The 26,034-nt window shown below is 36.9% G+C and overlaps 1 protein-coding gene across 2 annotated transcripts; it reads left to right on the top strand.

Moving 5' to 3' along the window:
* Positions 1-571: 571 nt before the first annotated feature.
* On the top strand, positions 572-26,034 carry VPS26A (VPS26 retromer complex component A). 2 transcript variants are annotated; one of them, XM_060034887.1, is made up of 10 exons: positions 582-714; positions 2,870-3,363; positions 5,293-5,442; positions 11,998-12,073; positions 13,186-13,342; positions 13,976-14,140; positions 15,788-15,894; positions 19,316-19,384; positions 21,344-21,486; positions 24,246-26,032. In XM_060034887.1, exons 3-10 carry the CDS (start codon positions 5,365-5,367, stop codon positions 24,357-24,359), a joined length of 909 nt encoding a protein of 302 aa, XP_059890870.1. In that variant the 5' UTR covers positions 582-714; positions 2,870-3,363; positions 5,293-5,364; the 3' UTR covers positions 24,360-26,032. The 2 variants fall into 2 exon arrangements, with proteins under 2 accessions (XP_059890869.1, XP_059890870.1); XM_060034886.1 differs by lacking the exon at positions 2,870-3,363 and having other exon boundaries at positions 572-714; positions 24,246-26,034.

Genomic DNA, 26,034 nt, shown 5'->3' with positions numbered 1-26,034 from the left:
CTTTACGAGGCAACGGATACAGTACCCTTTTTTTTTTTTTGGTCTCCTCATAGGTGACAAAGCTTCTGAGTTCTCAAATCTCAGAAGCTGAGGGAAAGAAAGGAAGTTGGGTAGAGTTCGAGAATGGTGGCAGAATGCCTCATCCCCGAATTGAGAGAGCACGTCTCTTGCGAGGCCTAACGAATCAGGGCCTCGGGTAACAGCGGCCCTTCAACTCCTCGGCCTAGTAACCCACCCGCAGAGATGGCCTCCCGCACGAACCTTTTCTTTCCTCCTTTCTTCTTTCCCAGCTGCTCAAACTTCCACTAGAAGTGGAACTGGGTGTGGCAAAAAGCCCGTCAGCGAACCGCCGGTCAGCGAACCGCCCCTCACGTGACAGACAAGAGGGCGCGGAGGACCTGGGGAACCTACGTCCGCCCTGGCCCCACCCACTTGACGCCACTCAGTGACCCCACCCCTCCGCCGTGGGGTGGAGCACGAGGCCCCGCCTCCAAACGGCCTCTCCTCGGAGCGCCAGGCTGACCAGTGGGGCGGGGCGAGAGGCCCGGAGGGGGCCAGTGCTGGGCGAAGGGGAGGAAGGGAAGGGAGGGGTCAAGTGCGGCGAGCTGCCCGAAGTCACGTGACGAAGACGCTGGGCGGAGGGAGCCGGGGCTGGGAGTTCTCCTGAGGGAAGAGGAGTGAAGTGTGGGGCACGCGGCGGCGGCGATGACAATGGTGAGTGCGCGGCGGCCAGCGCGCTCGCTTGCAGCCCTCGCCCCGGAGCGCGCGGTGGCACGGCCAACGGCGGGCCAGATGTCGCGGGAGGGGCTGCGGGGAGCGGCTGGAGGGGGCAGGCGGGCAGGGCGGGGGGGCCGGGTTAGGCCTGTTTGGCCGCCGCGGGGTCGGAGACTATTGGGCTGCGCCGCCCTTTCCCGGTCTCGGCGATGCCCGAGCACCTGCGGGTGGCGGCGCGTTCTCCTGGCCATGTCGGAGCCTCTGCCCGAGTTCTTCGACCGGCTGTGGGGGCCCTGGCTGGGTACTCGGACCCCGCCTCTGCGGGGGCCCGCCACCCCCTCCCCTTCCAAGGTAGCCAGCCCCTCTGCTCCTCCCGGGCAGCCTCGCTTCCTTTCAGGTGGGGTGACTCAAGAATACCCCAGTTCCGGACTCGGGGGGACTTGGTCACTCTCTTCCAGTGTTGATCGGGAGCTTGATAAAGTCCGTGATTTTTTTAGCCTGAATACGGTGATATTCTGCGATTTCCTGACCCTAGTTCAGCCTTGATGTTGACAGTTATAGAATGGGAGAGAAAAAGAGAAGGACGTTGGAGGGGAGGACGTTTTTAATGCAAAAGGCAGTAGTTTCTTGCGCGCTGTTTTAAGCGTTAGGTCTCGTTTCCCTCACCAAGCCATTCTGGAAACTTACCGCTTTGGGATGTTGAAATGGCCTAGGGAGCAGAGGAGGGAGGGAAATCTGAGTACTCTCACCACAGTTAGTGGGAAGCACCAGCGTGGGCGCGATGGCGTTTAGCTTTGTGTGTGTTGGCGATCTTCTCTAGATTTGATCTCACTTGGCTCATTTTATGGTAGTATTCATTTACTCGGTTCACTTAGCAATCTTATGTTGAGCGCCTACTGTGTGCTCTCCTTAATAGTACCTGCTTTCCCAAAGCTCACCCGGTTCCGTAAACTGCTTGAGACTTTTGGCTTATAGACCAAGCTAGGTTTATTAAAAAAAAAAAAAAAAGTTACTTTGAATAAATACATTTAAAGTCAGAAATCGAGTTGTTTTAATTTATAAAGAGAGGACAGACATGTTCATTCTTAAACTTGGAACCTTTTCCTCTTTTTTTTAAACAAATAATTACAATACTTAGGTGCTCCCAGGGGCCCTGAGCAAGACTGAAACAGCCCTTGCTCTCTTGTAGCTTGCAATCCAGAGGGAGATAAACATTTATTTGTGTAATTATTTGTTTAACGTGGAAACAAATAATTACAGTTGTGATAAGAAGGAAGTATTGGGGGACCTTGCCTTGTCAGGGAGTTAAAGAAGCCTTCTTTAGTTGAATATAATTTGCAAAGAAAACTTAAAAGGCCCTCCTATCTTTTGCTTACATTTAAAATTATTACTTTTAATGAGCTTTTGAATTATGTTCAAGAGCAATTTTTATTTTCAAGTTACTCTTGAAACAAACACAATTGTAAAGCTTTATAACACTGAAATGGGCACAAGTGTAATAATATATGTATGAAAATTTGCTGTTTCATTGTTCGTGTATGCCCTAAGTGAATAAATTTTGAGAGCCTCTCTTCTGCCTCACCTTGAGTTGCATTTCTTTACAGCCACTGGATGTAGTGAAATTTCTTCAGTGAGGGCTAAAAAGTTTGTATTTTAACATATACACGTGTAATTTTGCTAGATGGTAATGCTCAGTGTTAGGTTTACAAATTATGTGAAAAATCTTAAATTAAGCTAAATTCAGTGATATGTAGTTTACGCTACGATTGGAAAACTGTGAGAACAATTGCTCTAATATTTAAGTAGTCATATATATTGCCCTCTAGTTATTTAAAGGCCACCTAAGAGTTTGAACCTGTATATTGTCTAGTATTGCTGCTGAAAATCCCCTATTTTGAATGCTCAGTTGAAGATATCTTTTCTAAAAGAACTTGGTAGTCTTTCTCGTAAATGATTTCAAAACTGCCTTCTGTAATTTCAGCAGAAGTATATGTTAATATATCCTAACTCTCTTTACAGCTTTTATTCCTTTTCCTTCTTCTGGTCTTCGCCATTCTGACCATTTTTTTCCTCTTTATATATCGGAAGTATTATAATTTGATTGTGAATAATTTTAAGAAGATTTTAATTTTGTGACTTTTTGTTTGAAATACAGAAGATGCACATCTTGAAATAAAAACTTCATTTATTTATTTGGCCACACCATGCGGCTTGTGGAATCTTAGACCAGAGATTGAACCCACGCCCTCAGCAGTGACAGCGCAGAGCCCTAACCACTGGACCGCCAGGGAAATCCCTTCTGTTTTTTTTTTTAGAAATAAAAACTCTAGAAGACTTTGGGTAGAGAATCTTTCTTTCAACTCCTTCTAGAAGGAAAACAAGACAAACTTTTTTCTCAGATATTTTTCTCTCTGTTATCTACATGCACAATTTTCTGGAGGCTTTTACCAAGACTAGTTCATTTTTGATGTGTCCTGGTGTAAAAAACTGGATGTTAACCCAATGCTAAATTCTCATGGCCTCATTAACTTAACCGTGTTAAAGTGCTGTAGTTTATCATCAACCTTTTGTTTTTCTGCATATGCTACACTAGGCTTTTTTTATTCCTTCTGATCTCTCCCAATCTTAGTGTTTTGATTGTGTTGAAAAGTAAGTCCATTTTTAATTTTTAGTTATGAAATACTTCATGCATACAGAAAATAATAGAGGATAACACATAATTTTTACATATTTTTAATGCCTAAGACCTACATTTTTACATATAGTGTCAAAATAAAACTTATTGTTTACAATTACTAATTGTTGTTAATTGTGAAGTTTTATGTGACTTTTAAGTCTTTTATACCATTTTAATTAGTGGCAATTTTGATTTTATTTTATTTTTGATTATTTGATCTTTTAATATCAACTTTCAAATCCCAGTTCAGCTGTATGTGTTAAGTATATGTATGTGGGAAAAGTTACCATAATATTTCCTTTCATTTGTAAAACAATTTTTATAGTTTTCAAATCTCATTTTCCTGCAACCAGCTCTAAGAATATTAAGGGGGAATGAGAAAATTAAATTTTATTTTCCTGCTTCTATTTTATAACCCGAATTTTGGACTGTCATGTTCTACCCTTTCATAATTGCTCCTCCCACAGCAGGCCCCCCCCCCCAGCTTTGCTGGCTCAGTGCTTTGCACATACTTGATAAATAGTAACTGATTTTCAGCTGCTATACATTCTCATATTTGTAACTCTTACGAGAATGTATACCATTTTGAGCAAGTTTTGAATTTAAAACTTGGGGTATGAAAGCTAACTAGGAAGGGACAGTGCACATGCCCTATCATTGATGTTTTTCATTCTAAGTTCAGAATAGTTTTCTAATTAAAATTGTTTGTCATTTATAATATTGCCAGGAAAGGTTAAAACATCTTGCCAAAAGGAAAATTTGCTGGTTATGTCTTTGGAGTATGTCATAAGTACTAATCTGGCAATTCTTTGAGTTGATTTCATGAAATTATAATCCTTTTGTTAATAAAGGATTAATAAAAATAAAGAAGTGGGAATTCCCAGGCCGTCCAGTGGTTAGGACTCTGAGCTTTCACTGCTGAGGGCCCGAGTTCTATAACTAAGATCCCACAAGCTGCGTGGCACTGCCAAAAAACAAAGAAGCAAGCTCAGAATTTAGGAAAACACTATCTCCTTTGATCATAGTATCATCCTATGACCCACATAGCCTTAGCAGGATCATTAGCTTGTTTGCTGTCCTCCTGAGGACAGAACTGAGCCTTAACGCAAGTTCCTTGCTCTAGATTTTGCTACTGCACCAATACTAACTTCCTGCGGGAGGGCTGGTCTTACCAAACATGCCTAGTTTTAGCTCACTTCTTTTGGGTATTCACAAAATTTACAGAAATTTAATTAGTCTCCTCCATTAGAGCCAGTTTTATTCCAAGGGCTTACTTACACAGTGTAACACATGCTGTTCAGACTTATATAGCAGTAGATTTTACCATAACTAGTACATTGTAATAACTCATGAGTAATTGGAATTGTATGAGTTTCATTATAGCAGTATAATGAAAGAACCTCATAGATGTATTACTAAAGGTAACCTTTCAAATCCAGTTGTTAGGATTAATTTTTTAGCCCCGCGGCATGCATGCAGAACTTCCCCAACCAGGGATTGAACCTGTATCCCCTGTAGTGGAAGCGGGGAGTCTTAACCACTGGACCACTGGGGTAGTCCTTTTAGATCTTTGGTATATGTTACTATTTGATTATTTATAGTGGTTACCTATGGAAATGATTGAAATTATAGCGTGTTTAAATTTGTTTTCTTTTTTGTCTTTTAATTTTATTGTGGTAGAAAACATATAACAAATATATCCTCAGCAAAATTTTAAGCATACAGTACAGCATTAACTGTATGCATATTGTATGAAATTTTAGTTTTGATGTAGTATTTGATATAAGTTATTATTTCCTTGTGAATTCATAGATTAACTGTAGGTTATAGGTAATTAAATTTGAATTTAGAAATGTAGTGACTGACAAAACATAATTATGAACATTTTCCTTTTATTTCAGAGTTTTCTTGGAGGATTTTTTGGTCCCATTTGTGAGATCGATGTTGTCCTTAATGATGGGGAAACCAGGAAAATGGCAGAAATGAAAACTGAGGATGGCAAAGTAGAAAAACACTATCTTTTCTATGATGGAGAATCCGTTTCAGGGAAGGTAAATATTTTGTTTGGAGAATTACCTAGTTGTAGCGTATTAGAATTAGTCATGAGAATGGCTTGTGCTGTATCTAAATTTGAATGATTTTATTAGAGATGGAAAATTTTTTTCAGAAGGTCAGTTAAATCCTTGATTCAATAGAACATTTACAGGAAAGATTCTTAAACTGGAAGGGTTACAGGGGCAGAGTCTAAATTAAACTGTGTGGAAAATTTTGTGTGTTTGTGACTATGTGCATCTGTTTAACTTCAGACACTTTCTACAGTGGGGCTGTGATCCACTTAAAGTTTGTTTCTCCTTTAACATAAAGTTGAGTTGTGGAGATTGGGGATAATTCTCTAGTATACCTTTCTAAAAGTTTCTTTCTCATTCTTTATAGCTTATCTGTCTGTACTACTGTCATTGTGTCTGTTGATCTCATTTCTTGATACTCTGTAGAGGACTTAAGTACATTTGGAACGTGTCCATGCATGGTCAGATACATTTATGATACCTTCTGTGGTTTAACTTTTTCCTCCTTTTCCTTACCAAGTGATGTATAAGATTATTCTTATACCTTATGAAACATGATTAGTACTCATTAGTTTGTGATACTGAAGAATGGTAATATCCTAGATAAAATCAAGTCATAAAACATTTGAAATAATTTTTCAATTATTTTCAGTATTTTTGAAATATTAAGAGTTTCTCTCCCCTGCTTGTTAAGGTGATACATACACATGGTAGATAGTTTGGGAAATAAAATAATTATCTATATTCCCATCATATGGAAATAATTCACTGTTAAAATTTGAATGTGTTTCCTCCTCGTCTCTCTGCATTAGTTAATGTATGTATAATATATTAAGCATAACTTTTCCCTATTATTGGATATTTAAATAGTTTCTACTGTATTTTTCAGACTGCTTGTAGTATATCACTGTATCTTTAGTAATACAGGCATGTTTTTAGTTATAAAACTTTAGTACATAAGTTTTTCTCCAAATTTCTGTAGGATAAGATTACTTCCTTAGAATGAATTCCTGGAAGTGAGTTGCTGGACCAAAAGACATGAATATTTGAAGGGTATCAATACATATTAACCTGGAGAATTTGCATCAAATCACATGTTCACTTAATGCCTTGTTTCACTCAGGGTAGTACTGAATATGGTCACTTTTTAATCTTTGCTATTTCTATAGGCAAAAATGATATTATTCTTTGATAGCATTTCTTTGGTTACTAGATAGGTTGAACTTAGGTTTATTAGCTATTTTACTGCATCGTCTATTCTGGTCCTTTGCCAGTTTACTTACTGATGTCTTAGTGTTATATTTGAAATAAATTTTTTGCTTTTCTACTTTACTCTCCCTTTAAAATGATGGGGAGAAAGAGAAGAGGCCTGGAAGAGAGCAGACAAAATCATTAAAAGGATGGAACATGTCAAACGAGTAAAGGAAATAGTGTTGGTTCTGTAAGAAACTGCCAAACTATTTTCCAAAGTAGCACTACCATTTTCAGCAATGAATGAGAGTTCCTGTTGTACCACATTCTAGCTAGCATTTGATGATGTCAGTGTTCTAGATTTTGCCCATTCTAATAGTTTTGTAGTGGTATCTCATTGTTTTAATTTGCAGTTCCCTAATAATATGATGTTGAACATCTTTTCATATGTTTATCTTCAAATATATATCTTTTTTTGGTGAAGTGCTTGTTCAAATCTTTTGCCTAATTTTCATTCGGGTTGTTTGTTTTCTTCTTATTGAGTTTTAAGAGTCGGAAACAGCCCTTTTTGGAAAACAGCCTTTTCTCAGATGTGGCTTCTGCAAATATTTTCTCCCAGTTTATGGCTTGTCATCTTACCTTCTCATTTTCTCGCTACATGTGTAAATTTCCATTTCCCTGACATCTAATGAGGTTGAGTGACTGTTCATATATTTATTGGCTATTTGATGTCCTTTGTGAAATGCCTATTCAAGGCTTTGGGTTTTGGTGGGGAGTTTTTTGGGCTCATTTTTACACTCAGTTGACTTTTTTTCTTATTGATGTGTAGGATTTTTTTTTTTTTTGGTATGTTCTTGATACGTGCTTCTCAATATAGAGTCCTTTGCATATGTATTATAAATATCTTTCTGGCTGGATTTTTCACTATCTTAATGGTATCGTTGGATGAACAGGAGTTCTTAATTTTAATACTCTACAAATGTTAGTGCTTTTTGTAACCTGTTTAAGATATCTTTGCCTACCGTATGGGCATGAAGATGTTCTCCTGTTTTTCCTATAATTTAAAACAATTTTACATTTCACATTTAGATCTTCAGTTTTTTGGAATTGATTTTGTCTTTGTGATATAGGAGTCAAGGCTACTTGTTTGTTTGTTTGTTTTTTCCCCACATGGATATCTTATTAACCCAGGACATTTATTGAAAAAGCCATCCTTTCCCCCACTACACTGCAGCATCACCTTTGTCATCAGCCAGAGGTTGTATGAGTCTGTTTCAACATCTCTGTTCTGTTCCATTGGTTTATTTGTGACATATACTTTCATTTTTTATTTTTTTCATTTTTTTTTAAAGATAGCTTTATTGAGTTGTAATTCACATACCATAAAATTCACCCTACTAAAGTGTACAGTTCAGAGGTTTTTACTATATTTGCAGAGTTGTGCAACTGTCACCACTATCTAATTCCATAAGGTTTTCATCACTCCAGAAGAAACACCATACCATTAGCAGTAACTCCCTTGGTGCCATAAACTGAATGTTTGTGTCCTTATAAGATTCATGTGTTGAAACCTAATCCCCAGTGTGATATATTGGGGGGGTGGGGCTGGGGGGGGTTGGGAGATGATTAGGTCATGAGGGCAGAGCCCTCATGAATGGGATTAGTGTCCTCAGAGAAATCCCATGTGCACCTTCTGACATGTGAGGACATAGTGAAAAGACAGCCGTCTGTGAACCAGAAAGCAAGCTCTCCCCGGACACCAAATCTCCTGGCGCTTTGATCTTGAACTTCACAGCCTCCAGAAGTGTAAGCAATAAATTTATGTTGTTTTTAAGCCACCTAGTCTATGGTATTTTGTCATAGCAGCCCGAATGGACTAAGACACCTAGCATCCACTAATCTATAAATGTGCTTTCTTTCTCTGTGGATTTGCCTATTCTGGACATTTCATATAAATGGAATCATAAAATATGTGGCCTTTTGTGTTTGGCTTCTTCTACTCAGCATGATGTCTTCAAGGTTTATTCCTTCTTAAAAAAATTTTGGTAAAAAATATATATAGTAAAATTTACCATATTAACCATTTTTATGTGTCTAATTCAGTGGCATTAATCACATTCACAGTGTTGTGTAATCATCACCTTTTTTTTTTTTATAAATTTATTTTATTTATTTATTTTTGGCTGTATTGGGTCTTCATTGCTGTGCTCGGGCTCTCTCTAGTTGTGGAGCAGGGCCTCCTTTTCGATGCAGTGCATGGCCTTCTCATTGCAGCGGCTTCTCTTGTGGCAGAGCAAGGGCTCTAGGGCGCACGGGCTTCAGTAGTTGTAGCACTTCAGTAGTTGTAGCACGTGGGCTCAGTAGTTGTGGCTCCCGGACTCTAGAGCGCAGGCTCAGTAGTTGTGGCACATGGGCTTAGTTGCTCCGCGGCACGTGGGATCTTCCTGGACCAGGGCTCATACCTGTGTCCCCTGCATTGGCAGGTGGATTCTCAACCACTGTGCCACCAGGGAAGCCCCCGTCACCACTATTTTAAAAATTTGTTCATCACCCCAAACAGAAACTTTGTACCCATCAAGCAATAACTACTCTTTTCCCTTTTCTCCCAGTCCATGGATACCTCTAGCCTACTTTTTTTAAAAAATAAGTTTATTTATTTATTTATTTTTGTCTGCGTTGGGTCTTCGTTGCTGCTCACAGGCTTTCTGTAGTTGCGGCGAGGGGGGGCTACTCTCTGTTGCGGTGCGTGGGCTTCTCATTGTGGTGGCTTCTTTTTTTTTTTTTTTTTGTGGTCCCTTCTCTTGTGGTGCACGGGCTCTAGGTGCATGGACTTCAGTAGTTGTGGCATGCAGGCTCAGTAGTTGTGGCTCACGGGCTCTAGAGTGCAGGCTCAGTAGTTGTGGCACATGGGGTTGCTGCGTGCATGTGGGATCTTCCTGGACCAGGGCTCAAACTGGTGTCTCCTGCATTGGCAGGCGGATTCTTAACCACTGCTCCACCAGGGAAGTAAGTCCCTCTAGTCTACTTTTTTTCGTATAAATTTGCTTGTTCTGAGCCTGTTCTATTTCATATAAGTGGTCATATAAGATTTGTCTTTTTGTGTCTGCCTCATTTCATGTAGCATAATGTTTTCAAGGTTCATTCATGTTGCAGCATGTATCAAAACACCATTCTTTTCTATGGCGGAATAATATTTCAGTATATATCTGTGTAGTATATGGATGTACCACACTTCATCCATTCATCAGTTGAGGACATTTCAGTTGAGGATATTTGGGTTTCTATTTGTTGACTGTTATGAATATTGCTGTACATTTGTGTGTTAAGTTTTTGTGTGACTGTGTGTTTTCATTTCTCTGGTGTGTATACTTAGGAATGGAATTGCTGGGTCATACGTTAACTCTATGTTTAACTTTTAAGGGAACTGCCAGGCTTTTCCAATGCAGCTGCACCATTTTATATTCTCTTCAGCAATGTATGAGGGTTCCAGTTTCTTCACATTCTTGGCAATACTTATTATTGTCTGTATTTTTTATTGCCATCTTAGTGGGTGAGAAGTGGTCATAATGGTTTTGATTTGCATTTCCCCTAATGATGAATAATATTGAGCATCTTTTCATGTGCTTATTGCTGTTTGTATAACTCTTTTGGAGAAAAGTCTGTATATATCCTTTGACCATTTTTAATTGGGTTATTTGTCTTTTGATTGTTGAGTTGTAAGAGTTCTTTATATACTCTAGATACAAGTCTTTTGTCAGTTATGTTTTGCAAATATTTTCTGTATTTCTGTGAGTTGTCTTTTCACTTTCTTGGTGGTGTCTTGAAGTACTAAAATTTTCTATTTGATGATGTCCAGTTTATCTTTTTTAAAATTTCATTTCTCATGCTTTTGGTGTCATCTGAGAAACAGTTGCCTATCCAAGATAATGAAGATTTACACCTATGTTTTCTTCTAAGAGTTTTGTAACTGTAGCTCTTACATTTAGGTCTTTTATCCATTTTGAGTTAATATTTGTATATGGTGCAAGGTAGGGATCCAATTTCATTTTTTTGTATGTTGAGATTGAGTTGTTCCAGCATTATTTGTTGAAAAGAATATTCTTTCCCCATTGAATTGTCTTGGGACTCCTGAAGCATATACTTTTTAAAGTTAAATTTAATTGCCGTCTGTCAAAAAAAGCTACAGAGAAGGAAACAAAATTACCCATAAGCATACATTCCAGAAGTAACTCCTGTTAAGAGTTTTTTCTGTAGTTTAAAAAATATAATTGGCATTATACTTGTATACAGTTTGACCATGCTTCCTTCATGTGACATACCATGCACATCTTCCCACATCATTAAATATTCTTTGACCTTATTATTTTTATACTTTAATTATACTCCATCATATGATGTACTACAATTTGTTTAATTATTTACTTGTTTTTCTGAGATATTAATTTGGAAGGCAGGTAACTAACTCATCCTGGTCACAGATATATGGAAGATATAGAAGCATGAATATTTTAATTATGTAGTTTACAGACAGAAGTAACTGAACTTCGGTTTTTATTGGTCCTTAATTTCTGTTGTCTTTTGAAAACACTATTTGTAAGAAAAGCTTTTAAGAGTCATGCTACCCATATTTTTTATAGTAAAGAATAAACCCGGAAGTATGCTTTTTGGTATGTTAGCTAATCCTTAAATGTTTCGAGTTTTGTTTTTAATATGTATGTACTTTATAGATATTTTGTCAAATTAAAATGTTTAAAATTAAGGTTTCCATTTGGCACATATGAATTTAGGGATTTTAGATTATATATTTAATTTGAAAAGTACGTAAGATAATCATACTCAAAATTTAAATCTTTAGACATTCTGTTTTTAGGATGAGTAGCAGACTCAGGGCAATAAGCATTGCTTTTAAGATCAGGAATTATAACAATATATTGTTGGTTATAAAAGGCTGAAAGTGATCTTTAAGATCAGTTCTTAGAATTAGTAATAACCTTACATTAAAATGCTGTTGTAGAATTTAACTATTTGACCTGAAAACATATTTGAATAGTTGAAAGTTTTCCCTTTTATTGAGTCTTTATAGTTCTCCAGCTGTAAAGAAGGATTCCTTACTAACAAAGAAGATGCTTTAAGTGTACGTATAAGTAAGAGGTTCATTACTGATTGTATATGAGTAGGTTTTACCTTCTCTGGCGCTATAAGGTCTAGGTAGGATCTAGGTATGTGGTGGTGTCTCAGACTTCAGAAATGAATACCTGAAATATTTATACATTGTATTCATCTGGAAGCAATCTGCTAGTAGGCCCGAAAAGGATTGTTAACATCTCTTACAATTTCATGTTTTGGCAGGTAAACATAGCCTTTAAGCAATCTGGAAAGAGGCTAGAGCACCAAGGAATTAGAATTGAATTTGTAGGTCAAATTGGTGAGTTTTAAAATAGTATTACTTTTTTTTTCTTTGATAACTGAGTTTGAAGAGAGTTTAATTTGGCACTTAGCTTTATGGAAAGAAGGAATTGATTTTGCGTAATAAAAGAGGATTTATTTTATAAATATTAAATCATGTTTCTTTTAATTGTATTAAATGATATTTGACTAATCCTGCCTTTATTTGTGATTAAACTTAATTACTAAAAGTGAAAGGAGTTATGTAAGCTACCAGCCTTGAAAAATAATTCAAGTAAATTAGTTTACTCACTGAAATTTCCATCTGCCTACATTTTTCACCAGGTTTATTCACAATTAGCAGTGTCACCTTCATCCTTCACTTTCTAATTACCCATGCCATTTGTCTTCCTAACTTAGTGTGTACCTGTAGCCAGACTCACTTGTCAATAGAAAATTCCATGTGAAAAGGAAAAGTGTAATTTCTTTTTGACTTAGATCAACTTGTGTATGTTTCCATATGTGTATTTCAGAGACATTCTTGATTTAGTAGGAGTTAAACTGTATAAATCTTTTGGTACTGCAGATTCGGAAAAGAGAAAAGAAAATAGGTCCTAGCTTTCTAAGTTTTATTGTACATTTTTAAAGTATCAAAATTGGAATGGGTGGATATTTATTTACATGTCTATTTTGGATGAGATTATATTTAAGGGGCAAATTATAGTAATTAACTGATAGTTGATTTTAGTCTTTTGCGTATTATAGTTTTATCAAGGTAATATATTTGCCTAACTAAAGCAAAACAAGACAATACATTTTTTGCCTAGAAGGGAGGAAGTTCAAATAATTGCTGGAAATATGTCTGTTAAAACAGCTTCATACTGGGCAAACCCTAAATGCATTAAAGGAATGAATTCATTTTTTTATAATAGAAATTTTCATTTTGCTATGCTGCTTGAATTTTTTTATGCCTAAGTGGAGCATAATAGTGAGAAAGATAATGGAATTTAGATCATAGCTCTAGTATTTAAAGTGGAGACAAATCCAACTAATTCTTTTTGTAAAAATTATTTGCTTTGGAAGTAGAAGTTTGAGTTTTAATGAGATGGGTATTAAATATAATTGGTCTTTTTGCTTTTTAAAATTTCTTAGAACTTTTCAATGACAAGAGTAATACTCACGAATTTGTAAACCTAGTGAAAGAACTAGCCTTACCTGGAGAACTGACTCAGAGCAGAAGTTATGATTTTGAATTTATGCAAGTTGAAAAGCCATATGAATCTTACATCGGTGCCAATGTCCGTTTAAGGTATGAACGTGTATCAGAAACTGTAGACAGAATCAAAACCAGAAAGTAATGACTACTATTGAATGTCTTATTAGAACGTCTAATTATAATTTTGGACTGGAAGGCTTAAGATTTTTTAAATTCTGTCAAAATTTTTTTTTTTTTTCTGGGTAATGCTCATCTGATGTAGTAAGAGCCTTCTGTAGTTTTAGAGAATCCTATTATGAGAAGTTTTAGTCATACACTTCCCTGTATGAATCGTTCTTAGGTACTTCATTTGTCCTGTAAATGGAATTACTCTCTAAATCCATTAGTTTCCCAATGAATCTCATTTAGTGTATGGTTAAGAAGTGATCTAGAAAAAAAGAAAAAACAAACAAAAAGCAGTGATCTAGAGAGATGTCCTCAAGTAGGCTTGATGGTGCTTCAAATTGATCTAAAAAGTATGTACACTATTCTTAAAATTGAACTTTGTATTTTTTCTATGGTGGGGGCATTTATTTAAAAATTAAAACTTCTTCATGAAGTAAATGGAGTAAATTGATCCCTAAGGAGTTCCAGCAGAGAAAGCAGAGTTGCAGTTAATGTTTGCTTATTTAAAACACTGAGATATATCACAGGAGATTTAACTTGTCCTCTCCATTAATTTTGTAGGTATTTCCTTAAAGTGACGATAGTAAGAAGACTGACAGACTTGGTAAAAGAATATGATCTTATTGTTCACCAGCTTGCTACCTATCCTGATGTCAACAATTCTATTAAGATGGAAGTGGGCATTGAAGATTGTCTACACATAGAATTTGAATATAATAAATCAAAGTAAGTACCTTTCACAAACAGATAACATAAATGTTCAGGGAAAATTAAGAAATAAACCTTTTATGTCTTTGTAAATTGGTCAAGGTAAGGATAGAATCAACATTAATCTGATGTTAACAGACCAACAGAATCTCTGAGCTGAAAGAAACTTTAGGAATTTAGTTTTGTTTCTGACTCAGCGCAGACGTCTTTATTATTCTATTCCTGGTAATTGACCATTTTTTATAGAGGATCTCACCATCTCAGAAGGCATCTAATCCTATGTCTCAAAAAATTTATCTTCTTGTCTTGAGATCATTTTAGCTGGTCATCTCTTTAAAAATAAGCAAAAATGCTCTTTTTCTGACTACATGAGCAATACATTTTTATTATTAAAAAAATTGACAATGTAGAAAAGTCAAAGGAAGTAAAAATACCACATATTTTCACCATTACTACTTAACCACTATTAAATCCTCATGTATATCTTTTCATGGGAGGGGGTATATATGTTTATATATGTTGTGCATTTTCAGAAATGGGCTCTTATTTTATTTATTAATGCCTTTTAAAGCTTTATTATGGAAAATTTCAAACATATACCAAAGTATATATCTAACAATATTAATAATTTCTTAACCTCGTCACATATTTAGTCAGTGTTCACTTTTCCCTAATTTACTCATAAATGTTTTGTCGCCATATGGTTTGTTCAAATCAGTATCCAAAGAAGACTTGCTCAAATCCAGTGGATCCAAACACACTACATTTGTTTTTTTATTCTTAAATCTCTTTTAATTTATAGGTTTTCTCTTTTATTTATTTATTTTTCACTAAAGTTTATTGTTGAAGAAATAGATGTTCATTCTTTTGTCCCCTTCCTGTGCACTCTTCTGTTACATCATTTTTATTACTTGTCATGTCTCAGTTTATATCACTGAAATTGTGATACACACGTGTTCAGGGTCTTAAATTATATTGTTGATAAAATTATTAGATAGTTTAGGACCTAAAACTTGTCACTGGAAGCCTCCTTTCAGACTAACATAATTGCATTAATCAACTCTTGGGATATTATTTTGAGATCAAACCTGGGAGAAGTTTAAAAAAAAAAAAACCTCTGGGAATTACAGGAATTCCTAGGTTTGCTACCATGTTATTTCAAGGTCCCTGGAAAAGTCTTTGATTAGTAGGTATTACAGCAACAAACTCAATTTATGGAGTCTCTCTTTGTGGCCAGGTGATTTGTTAGCTGCACTATTCTAGCACTTGGAGTAATACTGACACTAAACCCATGTGTAGAGTTTTTAATGTTCAAAACATCTTCATACACCAAATAAAAATTTTCAGGCATAAAAATCTTAATTTTCCATGCTTAAGCTCTTTGGAAACTAAGTTAACCTCTACGTAGGGACCAACAATTAATCAGGCTAATTCTTCCCTCTGAGGTGTATCGATGGTCAAGTAAACTTTGCTTCCTTATTTTTATAGTAAAACGATGAGTACTTTTTTCAAAAAAGAACATTAAACACATGAATGGTCAGAATGGTATTCTTAAATAGTAATTATCCTACAGATACCTAATAAATCCTTTCAGGACATATTTCACTCCTTTTGTTTGTTTTGTAAACTGATATTTAGTAAGTGACAAATACTCTTTCCCCAAAGGTATCATTTAAAGGATGTGATTGTTGGAAAAATTTACTTCTTATTAGTAAGAATAAAAATCCAACATATGGAGTTACAACTGATCAAAAAAGAGATCACGGGAATTGGTAAGTTGAGGAGTATTTGAACTGAAATTCATTTTAGTTGAAATTTTGAAATCTTAAAATATTGTTTAAACTTAAAATAAATATCCACCTTGGAGACTAACTTTGATACTTAATATTGCTGGCAGTGAGTTATTCATTTATGTTTTTAAAAAAATTAATTTTTGAATACATAATAAATTCACATCGTTCAAAAATAAAGTGTGAACGATTATACAGTAAAAAGTGTCCTGTTTATGTACTCCAGCTACTCATAGGTGATATGTTTGTAAGTTTTAAAATCCTTTAAGTATTTATCCATATACCTGCAAGTGCCTCTACATTACACCCTCCCCCTTTTTTTAGTTAAGTGGTTATATACAATACATACTTTAGAGTTCTTTACATATCAATGTGTGGAACACTTCCTCATCTTTCTTACAGTATTCCATTCAATGGGTGTACTAGCTATTGGTGGACATAACAGGTTGTTTCTAGTCTTTTGCTATTATAAACAATGCTTTAGTTAATAATATTATTTCACATATGTGTTGGTTTGTGTGCAAGATAAAATCTTAGAAGTGGAATTGCTGTTTCCAAGGGTATATTCATTTGTAATTTCAATTCATATCAGTTTCTCCTCTTTATGGACTGTACCAGTTTGCATTACTACCAGCAATGAATGTAGGGGGGTGCCTCTTTCTCCCTGTATTCTCATAAGCATGATGTTACAAAACTTTTAGCTGATCTCATGGGTGGGGGAAAAGTTTAATTCATTTTTCTCATCTGAGTGAGGGTGAGCATCTTTTCATGTGTATAAAAGCCATTTGTATTTCTTTTCTGTAAACCACCTATCCATATCCTTTGCCCCATCTCTATTGGATTATTAGTCTTTTCCTTTTGATGTGTAGAAACTCTTCATATATTAGGAAAATCAATCCCTTTTTCTTCTGTTTTTTTTTTCTTTTTTGGCTGCATTGGGTCTTCGCTGCTGCGTGCAGGCTTTCTCTAGTTGCCGCGAGCGGGGGATACTCTTCATTGTGGTGCACAGGCTTTTCATTATGGTGGCTTCTCTTGTTGCGGAGCATGGGCTCTAGGCACATGGGCTTCAGTAGTTGCAGCATGTGGGCTCAGTAGTTGTGGCTCACGGGCTCTAGGGCGCAGGCTCAGTAGTTGTGGTGCACGGGGTTAGTTGCTCCATGGCATGTGGGATCTTCCTGGACCAGGGATCGAACCCATGTCCTCTGCATTGACAGGCGGATTCTCAACCACTGCACCACCAGGGAAGTCCCCCTCTTTCTGTATTAAGAGCAGCAAAATTTCCCCAGTTTGTCTTGCTTATGGTGGTTTTTGCCATCTAGAAGTTCTTGATGTTTATGTAAGTCAGATTTATCAGTTTTTACTCTTATGGATTCTGGGTTTTATACCACAGTTAGAAAGGCCTTTTTTACACTGAGGTTCTAAAAATTTTCTGTGCTTGATTCTACTAAAGTAATACACTATAGTTTAGGAATTTTAATGAATTAAAATTAAATTAATTAATTAAACTTTTAATTCATTTGGAATTTGTCCTGATGTAAGAGATCAGCTATGGATCCAACTTTACTTTTCTCCAGATAGCTGACCAGTTGCCCCCAAATCTTCTATTGGTTCATAACTGCTTTTTTTTTTTTTTTTTTTTTGCGGTACACGGGCCTCTCACTGTTGTGGCCTCTCCCGTTGCGGAGCGCAGGCTCAGCGGCCATGGCTCACGGGCCCAGCTGCTCCGCGGCATGTGGGATCTTCCCGGACTGGGTCACGAACCCGTGTCCCCTGCATCGGCAGGCGGACTCTCAACCACTGCACCACCAGGGAAGCCCCATAACTGCTTTTTAATTTTAATTATTATTAGTTTTTTGGCCACGCCATGTGGCTTGTGGGATCTTAGTTCTCTGATCAGGGATCAAACCTGTGCCCCCTGCAGCGGAAGTGCAAAGTCCTAAGCACTGGACCATCAGGGAATTCCCTGATTTTAATTAATATTTAGATTTAGTTTGTTCCCTTTAACTTTGCTGGTTTTCTGCTAAAAAGAATTTTAGACAACACTTTTTAAGAATTTATAATTGGTAGTCATGATTTTAAATATCTGTAATTTCTTAATCTCCATTTTTCACCTGCTAATAAAATTTAAAGTGATTAGGGACTTCCCTGGTGGCACAGTGGTTAAGAATCCTCCTGCCAAAGCTCAGATGTGAGTTAGAGCCCTGGTCCTGGAAGATTCCACATGCCTCAGAGCAACTAAGCCCGTGCGCGACGACTACTGAGCCTGCATGCCACAACTACTGAAGCCTGCGCGCCTAAAGCCCGCACTCCCCAACAAGAGAAGCCACAGCAATGAGAAGCTTGCGCACCTCAATGAAGAGTAGCCCCCACTCGCCGCAATTAGAGAAGGCCCGTGCACAGCAACGAAGACCCAAGGCAGCCAAAAATAAAATTAATTAATTAATTTAAAAAAAAGAAAAACTGTCTATGGTTTAGAGAATAAAAAGACAAGCCACAGACTGGGAAAAAAATATTAAAAAAAAAGTTAAAGTGATTTAAAGATATTAAAACCAAACTTCAGGTTCCCATTTGTTGTTTAAAAAGAAATTGTTTATTTAAACATTTTTTTCTAGTTATAAAAATTATATTCAGTTCTGGAAAATTTTAAATAAAAATAATTTGTACTCATAATCCAGAACAGACCTTAGCCTTTGCATATTGTATATTTCACAACATTGGGATCATTACTGTGTTTTAGTGTACCTTTTAAACTTATCTCATTGACTTTTTAAAAGAACTGTATGTATGTCAGGTATTCACTTTGATGTTTTGTCTATGTTAAAGTTAACAAGAGAAAACATTTTGGGTGTTGCAGAGAAAACTAGCATGTCAGTGCACTGCTATGCATTGATAGTTTCTATTTTAGCAGATATTAGAAATGATAGAAGGAAGTCTGTGAAGATTATTTCTGAACTGTATACAGTTGACCCTTGAATAACATGAGGTTTGAACTGCATGGGTCTACTTATAGCAGATTTTTTTCAGTAGTAAATATTACACTACTACATGATCTGCAGTTGGTTGAATCCACAGATAGGGAGGAACCGTGGATAGGGAGGAGTGGAGGATACAGAGAACGGACTATAAATTATACACACGTTTTCCTGTGTGTACGGTCAAGCGCCCCAGCCCCTGCAGTTTTTCAAGAGTCTATTGAATTACTTTGGGAGGAAGGGAGTGCGATCTTCAGTTGGGTGGTAAGTAAGTGTAGATCAAGAAATAGAAAAGAATGATCAACATTTTCACAAAAGGGGAAAGTAAATTAGTACTAAAATAATGTAGTCAGAAAATAGGAAGAAGGTATAAGTCTGGAGATCATATTCTAGCAGTATTTAAATTAATATCATTTACATTATTGCACTAGGACCCAGTACCACAACAGAAACAGAAACAATCGCTAAATATGAAATAATGGATGGTGCACCAGTAAAAGGTAATACACTTTTCATTTACTTTTAAGTTACAGGTAGTGCAGATAGCACTGTTCATGGCAGATTAGTTTGAAAGTATTTATTCAGTGTGAATATATCTGTGAATTCTTAAAACGATTCTTACAATGATTTTTAAGATTATCTTTGTATAAATGCTGAGAAGACTATAGTAGTACTTTCTAGTTTGAAATAAGGTTTAATTTTTTACTCAGTTTAAATTTAGAATTTAGAAGAGACATTTATGGATATCTCTTCCCTAGTTCTGAATTTATAATATTTTAATTACCTTTTGTTACAGTAGTTTCTCTCTGTAAATCTTTTTTACTCATGCTGAACATAAGGTGCAGTATAATTAAGTATTCATTGTGGGATTTTGGAGTTCTTATATAGCCCTCAAGAAAATAAGCAGTTCCCTTAGTAGATAATTTTCAGTGTCTAAGACAATGAAGCCAGTATTTATCATTTTAAATTTATGTCTTTGGGTTTTTCTTACTCTGTTAGTAATTACTTCAAAGAGTAGTTACCATTTACTGAGTACCAACTATAGATGAGGCATTGTATTCTCAGGCGCTGTCAAGTTCCCTACCACACTTTGAGTTAGGTAGTGGTAACCCTTATTTTATACATGAAACTGAGATGTAGAGGTAAAAAACTTGTTAAAGGTGATATACTGTAGGGGAGGCAGAACTTTCCCTCTACCCGTCTTAGATTTTCAGCTGGAATTCTTTAACAAAAAGATCAATAAGAGAAAAACAGTTGATTAATGCATGCAGTACACATCACCCAGGAGAAACCTCAACAAAAAAGTAACTCAAAGCTGTGACTTAGAATTTCAGCCTATATAGCATCTTCAAAAGAACAATAAATTTGGAGAGAAATGACTGGGCAAAGGAAAGCAGTTTAGGCTTCCCAGGGCGGCAAACTACGGGCAGGTAAATATGTGGGAGAAAACCAATGGAGTAGGCTTGTTTGCAGGTTCCTCTGGTGCCATCCCTGGCCTGAAAAAAGGCTGTCTTCAGTAAAAGGAGAATTTATATCCTGCCTTTAGGCAGAACAGGGGATTCTTTTCTGATTTTACTGCTGCTTAATTGCCTTCAGCTCAAAATAATCTGTATGTCAAAGAGGAATATTTTTCGGTGACATATTCTGGTTTCCTTCAATATCTAGTCATTGCACAGTTGGAGTTTGAGTCCAGGGGTTTCTGACTCCAGGACTCTTGTGTGTGTACTCTTGTGTTATGCAACATAACTTTGTAAAATTCCAGCAGCCACAAATTTTTATGTAAAGTGATGGGTTGTACATCTTTAAGGAAATAGATATACATAAGAAAACTATTACATAAAAAGGATTCAAAGCAGAATATGCAAATAATTATTCTTAGAAAAAGAGAAGCCATGAGAATCTGAATAGCAATCTTTTTGCTATTGCTTCATTGCTAATGAAGGAATGTCATCATTCTAAACATGTTTGTTGCTTTGGGTGAATTAGTAATAAGTATTCAAGAATTTATACACATGATTAGAAATTATGGTACAGATGAAACAGATGGTTAAGTGACTTGGCTGGAGTTGGGATTCAAATCCAGGCATTTTGGCTCTAGAGCAGTGGTTCTCATCTAGGGGCAATTTTGGTCCCCCCTCCCCAGGGGACATTTGGCAATGCCTGGAGACATTTTTGGTTATCATATTTGGGGACTGCTACTGGCATCTTGTGGGTAGAGGCCAGGAATGCTGCTGAACTTCATACAGTGCATAGGACCTTATCCATCACAAAGAATTATCGGGCCTAAAATGTCAATAGTGTCAAGGCTGAGAAACCCGTCTAAAGCTTTTGTTATGCTGCTGTCTTGTGAGGAACTGAAGCATTAATGTCTTCTCTATGATGCTTAGTTTTAGGTGTTATGTAACTATTGATATATTTAATCATCCTTTAGAATTAAATGGAAATTGCTTTTCTTTCAGGTGAATCAATTCCAATAAGACTGTTTTTAGCAGGCTATGACCCAACTCCAACAATGAGAGATGTGAACAAAAAATTTTCAGTAAGGTACTTTTTGAATCTAGTCCTTGTTGATGAGGAAGACAGGAGGTACTTCAAGCAGCAGGTATGGTGCCACCCAGATGTTATTTTGTTCTGTGGCAATTCCAAAAACACCTGGAAAGCAGCCATTTTTCTAAGCTTTATTGTACTGAGCAAGTGGGGGTTTCTAAGTAAGTGAAAACACTGACAGTATGTTATAGAAGTAAGCATGAATGGAACTATGTTGTAATCCATCTCTTCCCGGTCATTCTGCAGGACTCCAGAATGGGCTATAATTTGGCAGGGCTTTTTTTTTTGTTTTGTTTTGTTTTTTTTAAATTTAATTTTGTGGCATGCGGCATCTTAGTTCCCCTGCCAAGGATCGAACCCGCGGCCCCTGCAGTGGAAGTGACGAGTCTTAACCACTGGACCACCAGGGAGGTCCCTGGCAAGGCTTTTATTTTTCTCTTGAAACCTTTGTTTTTTTATAAAAACAATACCTGCTATTTGTTTTAAAAAAAAAATCAGGCAATAAAAAACAATGAAGTAAAAGGTCAACAAAAATTCCACCACCATTGTGATTAGTTTTCTAGACAAATTTGTATATGTGCTTTTAGATCATTATTATGCATATTGATCTTTAATTTGTTTTTTCAGTCAATAGTATCTTGAATAGCTTTCCTTTATCAACAAAGATTTCCTTTATCACTTTTAATGACTGCATCAACTTGATGGATTTGGGGGTTTCCATTTTTCCATAATTAAACAATCTTCTTATAAATGTTTTTGAGATGACCCAAATCTAATACTTTTTTTTTAAATCTATGGCTGCGTTGGGTCTTTGTTGCTGTGTGCGGACTTTCTCTAGTTGTGGCAAGCGGGGGCTACTCTTCGTTGTGGTGCGCGGGCTTCTCATTGCAGTGGCTTCTCTTCTTGCGGAGCACAGGCTCTAGGCATGTGGGCTCCAGGCGTGTTGCGGCTCGTGGGCTCTAGAGCACAGGCTCAGTAGTTGTGGTTCACGGGCTTTAGTTGCTCCACGGCATGTGGTATCTTCCCGGACCAAGGATTGAACCCATGTCCCCTGCATTGGCAGGTGTATTCTTAACCACTGTGCCACCAGGGAAGTCCCTAATACTTTCTTTCTTTTTTTTTTTTTTGCGGTATGTGGGCCTCTCCCGTTGCGGAGCACAGGCTCCGGACGCGCAGGCTCAGCGGCCATGGCTCACGGGCCCAGCTGCTCTGTGGCATGTGGGATCTTCCCGGACCGGGGCACGAACCCGCGTCTCCTGCATCGGCAGGCGGACTCTCAACCACTGCGCCACCAGGGAAGCCCCCTAATACTTTTTTTTTTTTTTTGCACTGTACGCGGGTCTCTCACTGTGTGGCCTCTCCCGTTGTGGAGCACAGGCTCCGGATGCACAGGCTTAGCGGCCATGGCTCACGGGCCCAGCCGCTCCGCGGCATGTGGGATCTTCCCAGACCAGGGCACGAACCCGCGTCCCCTGCATCGGCAGGCGGACTCTCAACCACTGCGCCACCAGGGAAACCCACCCCTAATACTTTTTTAATATAAGATGTTTATCATAAAACTTGTTCTCATTTGAAAATCAATTAAAAGCCTTTGGTGAATTTTGAATAAAAAATAGTGATTAGAATGGTCTTCTGTATTCGGAATCAGATTAATAAATATTTGAATGTCAGTTGAGTGTTCAAAACTAAATAAGAAATTATTCTGGAAAAAAAAAGAAATTATTCTGTGTTGAGTACTGTGATGAATACAAAAGCTACCTTTTTAAACATGGTTTGTCCTCAAGGCCCTCCCATTGCCGATATGTGGAAAGAGAGAGTGTGTATAATTAACAGAAAACTTAAGTAATAGTTTGACAGTAATTGGGAAGAGAGAAAAGTTACTCTGCTAATGCTGCCATAATGCTGTATAATTAAACATAGGTGATTTATAATTTCAAATTAGATTATATGAAATTTACAATTTCCAAATCAATTACATATTGTGGCCCTATTGAGTAGTATATGCTTCCCACGGGCATTCATTTGGATGTTTAAATTCTGCTATGTTGGTTAAAAAACAAACAGCCTGCCATGACTTTATGAAGCAAGTAATTTTAAGAATTTAGAAGAGAAGAGATCTCAGGATGTATTGGTTAGGGTGAGACTTAGATAGGCAGAGGAAGAGGGATTTGAAGAATATCAAGGGGAAGATGGAGGGAAAGTTTAATTTGAAGTGCGTTAGATGCAGAGAGTAACCCAGTTTGGCTGGTGGGGTACTGGGGTCTAGGTAGGGAAGAGAGTGATGTTGATAAATTGGATAAAGGTTATGGAGGGCTTGAATGCCGGGTTGGAGATTTATCCTGGAGGCACTGAGAACTATTGGAAGAGTCATCCAAGCAATGTTTTAGACTAATCTGGAAGTGATAGGAAGGATAGCTTAGAAAGGGGTATCAGGCAAGGGAGGGAGAGCCATCTACCAGGAAGCTATTTTAGTATCTAAGGTTGAAGTGACAAGGGCTTGAATTTGGATAAGGGCAGTGGAACAACAAACAAAAGGTAGATTTTAGGAATTCTTTAAAGCAGTAATAGCTAGGACTTTGTGCCAGATTGGATTCATGGTGGTGGCATGCATGGGTGCTGGTGGGAGCAGAGTTGCCGGAAGGGGAGGCCCAAGATTAGAATTGGAAGAAGGTGAGTCAATAAGGAAAGAGGAGGGCTTTTGTAGGGAAGAAGTTAGTTTTGTTATGGTTAAAATTGAAGTGGCATTATTTCTATGGTGAAAATATAAGGAATAATATGAGGACATTAATTTGTTGTCTTGCATTTGTCTTCTAGGAGATAATTTTGTGGAGAAAAGCTCCTGAAAAACTGAGGAAACAGAGAACAAACTTTCACCAGCGATTTGAATCGCCAGAATCGCAGGCATCTGCTGAGCAGCCTGAAATGTGAACTGAATAGGAGAAAAAAAAGAAAAAAACTCCTATATCTGTTGAGATTGAAGTTCGGCAGGTTAAAGATGGTCGCAGTGTGTAGGGCGGGGAAAAGGCCAAAACCCCATTTATGATAGTCTTCCTTTATCTTACAGTGCTGAGTTTATTTTATGACATAACTAAATGTTATTCATGTATATACATTTAAAAAGTGCTTTCTTTGAAACACTGGAACTTTCTTAAACTGCCGTGTTGTTTTTTTAACCACACACTTTCATTTAATGATAAGCACTCAGCTGTACATCAGCATAAACATTAAAGATTTTCATGTGAGTAGGTTGATATTTGTAATTTTGCTTTCTTTCTGCATAATGTTGATTACAAATTCTTTTATTCTCCTTTTTCATGCTAATGATTACCTCTTATTCTCTACACGCAAAAAATTAAACATTTTGTGTTCAAATAAAATTAGAAAAACCTGAGTGGCCCTTAATCCTGCAAAGATTTAAAACATGGCATCTCAATATTTTTGAAAACTACATTTTTGTTTTTCCATACGTGTTTGAGAAATGCATATGAGTGTTTCGTTGTAGGTGCCTCTGAGTCTACCATTTCATGGCTTCCTGAATTTTGTTCTCTTCGAAGTCTTTTGTGATGTGAATATTAAATTTTTTTCCATAAGAGATTATGTGGCATGTCATTGCAGCTTTTTTTTGGGGAGGTACCATATTAAGTAACCATTTTGCTACTACTATCAGATAGGTACCACGGTATGTTTTCTGCAATGTGGAGTTGACTCTGTGTTGGCATTTTAGTTTGTTAAAACTATATAATTTTTCCATAAATACTTTGAAAAAAATTTTTTGATTTAAGGAATCTTTTTAGCACATATATGCAAATATAATTTTCTTGCAAATATTCTCTTCCCTTTTCAGGGGAAAATTTGAGGATGGGGGACTCAGGAGAACTGGTGAAGTATGTAGTTACCCAAATCTCGACAATTTCATGTTTGTTAAATTGGAAAGTTGACTAGTTCAAACTCAAATTTAAACCAGTTCATCCACTCTGTTTAAATTTTTTTAATATTAAATTCAAGTATTGTTCAAAGCCTCTGAAAAAGAAGGTTGTAGTCATCTGTTTTTATGCTATGCATGGGGTCTGATCGCAAATACACTAAATGTGGGGTGTAGGAACTAAAATGAAGCCTGTTGTGTGAAACTACTTTCACTTACGGTTCATTGGTTTTTGTACCAATATTTTTTTATACACTTCAGTGCAAGTCTTGTCAGTTAACCTTACTTTATGGGTAAGCTAAGTAACCCAAATTACATTTCTTTAAGCCTGTTTTACTACTATGGCACTTTGAAAAATGGTCAGTAACCAACTTCTTAACTGGCAAAAGGTTCCAGGTACCATGTGCTGGAGCATCTATTTTAAATGTGGATATCTGTGAATGGTAATGTTTTCCTTCATGTAAGTGCCTGTTCAGAGTTTCAAAATTTTAAAATGCCAAATATTTTCATGGTCACTTGCATGTAGTAATCTGGAAAATATTCAAAGAAAAATTGAAAAACAATTGTATTTAACCAGCCTCAAATTGTGCAACCATGATGTATAATAAAGAATTTGAAACATACTGAGCTTGCTATGTGAATGATTAAAATATTTATATTCTCAAATCTCTTCTCATTGTC

Source organism: Delphinus delphis, chromosome 16 (genome assembly GCF_949987515.2).
Source record: "Delphinus delphis chromosome 16, mDelDel1.2, whole genome shotgun sequence".
Taxonomy (NCBI): Eukaryota; Metazoa; Chordata; class Mammalia; order Artiodactyla; family Delphinidae; genus Delphinus; species Delphinus delphis.
Note: the sequence above shows the minus strand (reverse complement) of the source record. Positions and strands in the feature narration are given on the sequence as shown.